The sequence below is a fragment of the Cyanidioschyzon merolae genome, chromosome 18 (genome assembly GCF_000091205.1).
Source record: "Cyanidioschyzon merolae strain 10D DNA, chromosome 18, complete genome".
Taxonomy (NCBI): domain Eukaryota; phylum Rhodophyta; class Bangiophyceae; order Cyanidiales; family Cyanidiaceae; genus Cyanidioschyzon; species Cyanidioschyzon merolae.
The window spans coordinates 1,243,810-1,253,087 of NC_010144.1; the positions used below are offsets into that span (position 1 = coordinate 1,243,810).

General features: G+C 51.8%; 1 protein-coding gene across 1 annotated transcript, besides 2 other annotated features; it reads left to right on the top strand.

The window, feature by feature from the left end:
* The first annotated feature begins 62 nt into the window (after positions 1-62).
* Positions 63-1,282: a sequence feature (pseudo-gene of NADPH:protochlorophyllide oxidoreductase).
* Positions 1,283-1,610: 328 nt separating this feature from the next.
* Positions 1,611-2,948: a sequence feature (pseudo-gene of trefoil factor).
* Positions 2,949-3,746: 798 nt separating this feature from the next.
* Positions 3,747-5,945, top strand: CYME_CMR506C (similar to hedgehog protein; the record flags this gene model as incomplete). The annotated part of the gene is made up of 1 exon (XM_005538635.1): positions 3,747-5,945. One exon carries the CDS (start codon positions 3,747-3,749, stop codon positions 5,943-5,945), a length of 2,199 nt encoding a protein of 732 aa, XP_005538692.1.
* Positions 5,946-9,278: the final 3,333 nt, after the last annotated feature.

Consider the following 9,278-nt stretch of genomic DNA (forward strand, 5'->3'; position numbering starts at 1 on the left):
CACCTATGCGAGCGATTCTAGCCGGTGACGTGATCGGCAGCTTTGCACCGGAGAAAATCTAATCCAAGAAAATGCAAGCCCTATTCGTTTCTGTTCCGCTGTACCAGGAAAGACATATTGTTTGCGCGCGCGCTGCAACTCGAGCACCGTTCCCGCTGTGTACCGAACATGACAGGTGCTTCGCAGCTCGATACCGTCACCGCTGTCACCATCCGCTGCCCGTGGGGGTGCAGCGTTCGCCTGTAGTGCGCCGGCATCGTATGCCGCATCTTCGTATGGGCCCGAAACAGTCGCAGATCGCCGTGATCACTGGCTCGTCCTCTGGGGTCGGTCTGTATGCAGCTCGCGCTCTGATCAACAAGGGCAACTGGAACATCGTCATGGCATGTCGTGACGTCGACCGGGCGGAACGTGCAGCAAACAGCGTGAACCTTCCAAAGGACGCCTATACAGTGCTGCATTGTGATCTGGCAGATTTCGCCTCTGTGTTGAAGTTTGTGAGAGCGCTATCGAGTGTGGCGCGCATCGATCACCTGGATGCCCTGATCTGCAATGCCGCAATATGGCATCCGCAGGACAAGAAACCGCGTTTCACGGTGGGCGGCATCGAGGAAACCATGCAGGTTTGCCATCTGAGCCATTTGCTTCTCTGTGGGGAGCTGTTGCCGAAGCTGAAAAAATCGCGCAGGCGCATTGTGTTTCTGACGACTCAGACACACTCGCCGAATTCGTTGCCGGGAAAGATCCCCCGCTGGCTCGTCTCGGGGATTCGTCTAGTCTAGCCGCGGGGCTTGGTCCGCAGACGACGGACATGGTAGAAAGTGGCCCGTTTGAGCCCACAAAAGCTTTCAAAGACGCCAAAGCCGAGAACGTGTTGACAATGAAGGCGCTCAGTGATCGATACGGCCGCGACGGGGTGACCTCTGTGGCGATTTTCCCGGGATGTGTCGCCGACAGCAACCTCTTCCGCGAAAAGCGTGGCTGGTTCCGCTACGTATTCTTCCCGATTCTTCAGAAGTACATCACTCGGCAATACTTTCCCAATGATGAGGCCGGACGCCGTGTAGCCGAAATGGCGACCCAGGGACAGTTCTCGGACTCGGGCTCGTATTATCAGTGGCGTGGCAAATATACGGATGGGGGATAGAAGACGAAACCGCAGGTTATTGAACCAACGTACGAAATCGACAAGGCAGATCAGCTTTACGAACTGAGTCTTGATCTGATCGACCAGGCTTTACGGAGGCGAGGCCTCAAGTCGACTACCTTGGTCCCTGTCTAAGGTTTGTTAGTGATGAATATGGGATGCGCCTTCGAAGCGCAGACCGCTGCGTCAAGGACGCATGTGGGAGCAACAGCGTAACGATGAAACGGCAACCCACTGTTACGATCGGATAGTGATCGGGTGAAAGGGCACTCCTCCTGATGTGGAGAACCAAAATTGCTTCGCAAGTCATAAAGCGTACTGCAGTAGTGATTAATATAGCTATAGCTATGACCTACTTCGCATCGAATGCGCCAGAGAATGCTAACTGCGGTCGTTCAAGAGGGCAGAGCGCGTTTATTTGGGTAATCTGTAACTCTTTTTGCCATAAAGGATACGGCAATAGAGGCGAACTTGCAGACGTTTGAACAATATGTGGGTATTCGATATCAAACTGGGTCAACGGGCATGGATTAATGGAAGCTCGGTAGTGAATACTCCAGCAAGATATGGAGCATTGAGCGAGTCAGGCCCGAATAGTGTACCAAGTACTCGCTATGGATCAGCTTTCTGGAACATCAGATGGACCGATTCGATCATATTTGTTGGAAATGGATACATAAACACGAGCGGCAGTTACTTTCTCAATGATGTGTTTGCATTGAGGAAAGCATTTCCTACTCCAACACCAAAACCTACGCGGACACCCACCCCCATCTGCACCGATGAGCTCTGCGGATCTCCAGGACAGTGCATCAACCAGGACGCTTACGAGCGAGTCGGGTGCTGCTTCAACGCCCAGACAAACGCGTGCACCCTGAAGAGCGTCTCAGCGGCGTGAAGCGCTGTTCCAGTGACGCAGCGCGTCACCTGCGGTTGGAGCTACATCTACCCTGATGAGTGCACTGCGATACCGGGATGCTGCTGGCAGCCCACAGCGAACGGCATCCTCGCGCCCTGGTGCTACTACGACATCGACCATGCACCCCAGGCTTCTGTAGCGCTGCAGGAGGTGCAGGCACCGGTTCCCGTCTGCCCGTCACCGGGAGCGCAGCGCCAGCCGTGCGGCAACGCGGGTATCAACCAGTTTACCTGGTATGCCCAGGGCTGCTGCTACGACTCGCAGGCGCAGAACCAGTGGGTGCAGAACGGCAAGCAGCAGAGCGACTTTGCGTCGAACCCGTACTGCTTCCAGCCCGAGAAGACGTGCGCGGTGGGCGAGCTTGAGCGCCAGCCGCGCACGAACGCGCTGAATCAGAACCAGCAGCTGACCAACAATAACATCAACAACAATAACCAGTTTGTGCGTCTGCTGAACACGCTCCAGTGCGGAGAGCAGCACGGGACGCAGCGCACGAGCTACGCGCCGTAGCAGTGTCTGGAGGCTGGTTGCTGCCTGGGGCTCGGCAACGAGTGCTTCCAGCCGGTTACTGAGTACGTGTGCCAGACCTACGGGTACGTCTCGAACTCGCTGAGCGGCACGACCGGCAACGTGTCGAACTCGACGTATATTCCGTGCGGCCCGGAGTGCTGCAACGCCGAGATAGAGAACTGTACGTACAACCCGTTCAGCAACAGCAAGAACCTGCGACAACAGCAGCAGCAGCAACAGGTGCTGTTGCCGTCATTCTGTGTATGCAAGGACCCTACAAAGCAGTGCGGGACGTACCTGATCCCTTCGGACAACCTTGTGAACAAGGTGCGTTCCTGCCGCTCTGATCAGGAGTGCATCAGCAACGAGTGATTGTTGATTAGTCCTACTCCGACTCCGAGTGCCGTTATTTCGACTGGAACTGCGTCTCCAGGTGCGTCGGTATTGGTGTCGACCTCGACGCGTGCCTCAGCAAGTGCTTCAGTATGAACCACTGCGTTGACGCCAGCTATCTGTACGGCCCCGCGCGCGTACACAGAACCAAAATATGTTTCAGTTATTGATATACTCATTCCATGAGGATCTTGGTTGTGCAATATAGTTCGCACGTGCATGCACGCAACCTTTCAGTCCGGGTTGGGGGCCCATAATTTAATGTTGAGGGTATCTGGACACCAAACATACCCCTAGACGGGATGTCAACAAATATACAGATGGCGTGCGGAAAGAGGGAGTTTTTCGTACTGGGGCACAGCAGGCCGGGTCCGAATGTGCGACGGGCATGCTATTAGACCTTTTGGGTGTTTGGACTCTGCATGTGTATCTGAAACACGACTGCGGCGTAGACGACTATCTTGCATTGCCATTACGAGAGCGCCATCATGAAACTCAGTAGCAGGCGCTGCAAAATATCTTTGGCCGTTTATTATAGAAATGTCGTGTTGTGGGAGCGCCGTGCGCAGATCTGCGTCATTCAGACGGCGGTGCTTGACGCGCTCCCGTGCTGCTTACCTCAGAATACTTCGTGGAGCCTGGTGGTGGTAAGGACGGAGACAACAGTGACAACAGTACCAGCAGCTGGAGGCTCTCCTATCCCTGTAGATTCTAAGCAACTCGTTTCCCTGGGAGGTGTTTTCTTTTCACTGGTGCAGAACCCCTTTCGTATCCTATATGCGAAAAAGATATTTTTCCATAGTGAGACTCCTGGTGGTAGTATTGGTTGTGTCGAGTACACACACAGTTCGTGGAGTTTTGTCCTCCGAAGATACTTTTTTATGGACCTGGATCGGTGGCAGTAACTCTACCGGCAGTTCAGGTAGCTACGGTGTTCAGGGTGTGCCGAACACCAGCAACGTGCCTCCGGCGCGGTACGGTGCGGTCTTCTGGACCGGCGCTGACGGGGTGCTCTGGTTGTTTGGTGGTGGCAGCGACTTGAGAGACGTCTTCGGTGATCTCTGGAACTACAATCTAAGCACGTTCTCTTGGACCTGGGTTGGAGGCTCTGCATCCCTCAACTCTGCAGGGGTATACGGCTCCCGCGGAGTTCCCAACAAGAGCAACAATCCGCCTTCGAGGACGGAATCCGCTTCATGGAGCGACAGCTACGGAAACCTTTGGTTATATGGAGGCTGGAATTTTATCTCGGCCTATAGTGATTTGTGGATGTATAATGTATCGTCGGGCGAATGGACATGGGTGCAGGGATCCAACGAGACCAATGTTCCCCCGACATATGGTCCTCTTGGGAAGTCGGCTTCAAGCAACACGCCTGGCGGTCGTTACCAACCCGCGACCTGGGTTGGCCTAGATGGCCAGTTTTATCTCTTTGGTGGATTTAATCCTAGTGGATCTACTTACGGTGACTTGTGGCAGTATAACCCAGCGAACAACGAATGGAGCTGGATAGGTGGCACTCAACAGCAGAATCCCTCTGGAAGCTATGGTAAGTTTCGCCAGGCATCGCCGAGCAATTATCCCGCTGGACGTCTCGGAGCCACATCGTGGCGAGACCTTGATGGGAACTTTTGGCTCTTTGGAGGTTTCGGACAGATTGAAACATTTGGCCGTCTCAATGATTTATGGCTGTACAATATCAGCTCCAGAGAATGGACTTGGATGTCTGGAAATGACAGTGTTGGTTTGGATGGGGAAGTATACGGCGAGAAAGGAGTGCCGTCATCGAGCAACACTCCGGGGTACAGATCCTTTTCCTCTGGATTCCTAGATTCGACAAACACCCTGTATCTCTTCGGTGGTGTTTCACGCGCTGTCTGCAACGACCTGTGGACGTTCAATATAACGAGTCTTGAATGGACTTGGGTAGACGGTGACAATACAACGGATGGAGCCTATAGTTACGGCGAGCTTAACAAGACAAGCAATACAACGCTTCCACCTCCGCGATACGGTGCAGTTCTTTGGGATACCTATCAAAACGACCCGGTCCTGTTCGGAGGCCTAGGCAACTCAGGTCTCCTTAACGACCTCTTCACATTATACATCGCAACACCGACGCCTGCACCGACACCAACACCGACACCAACACCGACTCCAATGGCATCACCGACGCCCTCCGTTACTGCAGAACCGTCGGCAACGACAAATGTGACGCAGACCGCTGTAGGCGAAGGCTCTGCGGTCTGCTTCCCCGCGGATGCCTCGGTGCTGATCGATGGTCTGGGCAACCATCTGCAGATAAGCGAGCTTCGATCAGGTATGGCCGTAATGGGCGTCAATGGGCGCGGGCAACTGGTCGAAGATAGTGTACTAGGATGGTTGCATAACGAGGCCGGCGCTACTGCAGAGATTCTGGCGATCAAGACGCTTTCCGGAAAGCAGCTGCGTCTGACGAGACAGCATCTGGTATATCGAATGATCGAACACTCTAGAGACTTTTACGGTATGACGACCGCTTTCTCGTGTATTTCACAGAAGCAGCAGCAGCAGCATCAGAAGCACATACGTCAGAGCCTTGAGTTGGATACCTCCGCCGTTGAGGCAGTTTTCGCGGAAGAAATCAGCGTTGGCGACGCTCTGCTGGACGTTGCTGCGCACCTGCCGGACCCCGTAGTGGCAATCGAGACCTTCGTTACGCACAATGGTCTCTATGCGCCGTTGACTCGCTCAGGGCGCTTTGTGGTCGACGGTGTTCTCGTGAGCTGCTACGGGACGTACGCATCGCATGCTGTGGCCCATGCAGTGTTGTGGCCTGCGCGGGTCAATGCTCTGCGCAAGGTATGGGGATCAGGGCTCGGCACAGAGGGTATTGTGGGTATCATGCCGTATGCAGAAAGGCTCTATCACATTTGGACGAGTGCAGCACGTGTTTTAACGGAGGCTCGCATAAGTGTTGTAGTTGCAGCCTGCTGATCTGGCAATCTGCGCGCAGGACAGGGGTGAACAGTACCGATGGTACCACTCTAGGTGCCGCTTTTTCTGCCATAGGATAATGTTTGAGTAATGATGGTAAAAAGCGCTCTATTGCGAAAAAGCATCCCGCAGCATATTGTCAGGCATTTCGGTAAGGCACACAACCATAGCAACTTATACGAACGAGCAAAGTTGCATACAAGTATTGGTGTGTGCAATCGTGGAAAGCCGCGGAATACAGTTTTATGTGCGAAGAAGTACAGTAGCGCCAATGCTTCCGGAGAGCAAAAGCAGCAGCTGTCGGTTACATGAGAAAGAATGAGCAGAGGTTTGCATGGATCTATGCTTCGAAATAGTATGGTGGCTGGGGAGTTGTGGAGCGCCCCGCTCGAACATACATTCAGATATGAAAATTGGCTGTTAGCACTGTGGCGTGGTGCTTGGAACGGTGCAGTGAGAGCGATAAGGATTTGACAGTTGGGAAGATACGAGAAAAATCTATGGAAATTATTTCAAAAAAAAACGAAAAGCAATATTGGATGCAATATGATCAAGATTCGCGACTGAATGTGGAGAAATAGAATTGGTTCTAGTCGTACAATTCTACAGCTCCTGCAGTGGAAAGCATGAAAACGGAAAGTTATAAAGCCAAGGAGTAAATATCTCACGGTTATTCCGTTGATGCACTGCAGATGAGAAGGACTGCCAGGAAAAATATCGGCAGTGAAATGACCCTGGCTGTCAGTAGATTTCACTACAAAGAACGTAACCACAGCCTGATCCCCATAGTTATAAAGGCAGAGTGTACTGTGCCAGAGGCTCTGCACACTGCTCCAAACTTTGTGTAGAACGATGTTTATATTTATGTTCTGGTGCCCTGGAGGGTGCACAGTATGTATATACTTCATAATTAATGCAAAGCAAGTTCCCGTGCTCATGAGCACAGTCGTGCCAGTCCTGCTGATCGCACAAGGCAGCCTACTGGTAGCAACAAACCGGTGCTTATGGAACGATCGACCTGATTGGGCCTGTCGCCACGACTCCGACCGACGAGGCGTACCCCAGAGCGAATCCTGCATACAGTGGAGCTAGTCAGAATGTCCATGATGTAAGTCTAGATGAAGCTCAAGTGGACGCGCGACATTCAACTGGTACCTTGGAGTTTGCTACAGTCTCGTCCTGACAAGCTCCGAGTCTGCCGCGGTACCCGCGTTTGGAGTTGTTCGAGTACTGGCTCTAGTGCGTTTATCGGCATAAACCGCTACATGTCCGGAGTGAGCTAAAGGTGAAGCCAGTCTGTGCTTTGTGGATACGGAGCAGCCAGCATGTGCCAGGAGCTGCATCCGGTAAACTCTGGGTCATAAGGAATGAAGGCGAGACGCCAAGCAGCAAGCTTTGAAAAATAAACAAGAAGCCAGGACGCTAAGGTCAGAGTTTGGGTGCTCGCGATTTTTGCCTCCAACCAAGCATCCCTGAAGCAGCCGCAAGCAGACTTGTATGGGCGAAAAGCTCATTGTCATATCGGGGCCAGCTGCTCTTTGATGCCGAGGCGGCGCGGTGGCTGATTCCGCCTTCCAGGAACGGTAGCGCGGAACATTGCTATTGCTACTCTAGAGATGTGTAGGGGCAATAGCTAGACAGATTAGTGAACAGTGGTGCGTGAATTCAGTGTACGCGTACAAGAAAGAGCATAGGGAACAGTGTTGTGCGTGAATCCAACGAATCAGAATACAGACCAGAAAAAGAGGCCTCGATCATGGTCTGTTTCTAGTGCACATGTAGTTCCCTGCATGCTGCCCTGCGACAAAATGTGTTCATTCCTATAAACAATCTATATGGATGGTAAACAATGTTGGATCTCAGCTTGTATGAAAATATACCTGGTACCGCAAGCACTGCCAAAGCGATAGACTGAGGTGCCTTGCTAGAGCGTATTGATGGGCACGGGGGAGGGTAATCAGCGGTACTGGATCTTCTCAACTTCACAGAAAACGGTATCCGAGTCGGAATGCTGAATACGGGTCGGCAGCAGAGAAACAGATATAACGTACGCTTAGCGCCTGTGGATGCTTATGGTAAGGACGCGAAGCTAGACGTACATTCAAATCCTGAATGGACCCAACAAATTATATCCATGTACCTTGTCTGAACAACCACGGCACGCGCATCGATACGTAGGGTCCGTTTCCTGTATCAGACGCTCACTCCAGAAACGAGACCAGTCGACGTGCGACGCACAGCTGCTGTTCGCAGTGGCGCCTAGTCCGGTGTGCTGCGTGCTGCATAGCGACCGCGCAAAGTGATTACAAGCGCCTCCTACACAATGATCGGTAGGCCGAAAAGGAGATTGGAGCTCCTAATAGAAGTAACGTGCCCACCGCTACTGTATTGCTGCCAGAGAATTTAGGGCCACGATGTAATTTTCCTATTTTGCTCTCGGATCCTCCGTGCAGTGGATCATTACGCAGGCAACAAAAGGTCCCGGACCTACAAGCTGTCGACGAAGAAATCGCACCAGAGTCGCCTGGAAGCTAGCCACTAGCAAAATTGAGCTTGGTTACGGCTAGTGCTAGGAACGCTGAAAGAGAAGAGATAGAATTCCAACTGAGAATATGATCCAAAGAAAATAAGTAGCTTTGTGCTTGCAGCTGAGTAGGGAGACTTAGAGCAAGTTCATAACCAAGAACGAAATACGTACAATGAGGACTACTGTGGATATTCGGAGATCTCTGAGACCGGTGGATATGAATGTATGGAAGAAGGGCTTGCAAACAAACATCAAAATCGTGCGAAGAAACACGATGAGGATAGCAGAGTTACAAAGCGGAGCAAACAACACACACAGCCAATGGGCTGCTCTGAAGTCGTAGATAATTGAAAGCTAAACAATATCACGCCATGTGCAGATTTAAGGCCATTCATTAGGTACGATGGGAAAACGATTCGACAAGAATATAAGCAGAAATATATCGAAAATAACATAAAGTGAGCATTTTTTTTTTGTTCGGTTAAGATATTTGTGTTCCAATGGAGACAACCTGGCACCGAGAAAGCAGCGTTTAAGTACTGTGAGATGTTGAGAGTAAAAAAAAGAAAACAAAAAATGGTGAAGAACAACACACACAAAAACAACACAAGCGAGCGCGCGATTCAGACCATGCGCGACGGCCAGGGCCAAAAACATAGGAAACGGCGAGGCGGTCACGCTAAAATGCATCGATACTACTGCGCGTACAGGAGAATCCAGGTAGCCAAAAACAGAAATATGATGAAAAGGATTCCCCTCGGACCCATCGCTAGAGACATAATTACTGGAATGGGGGGAATGGGGGG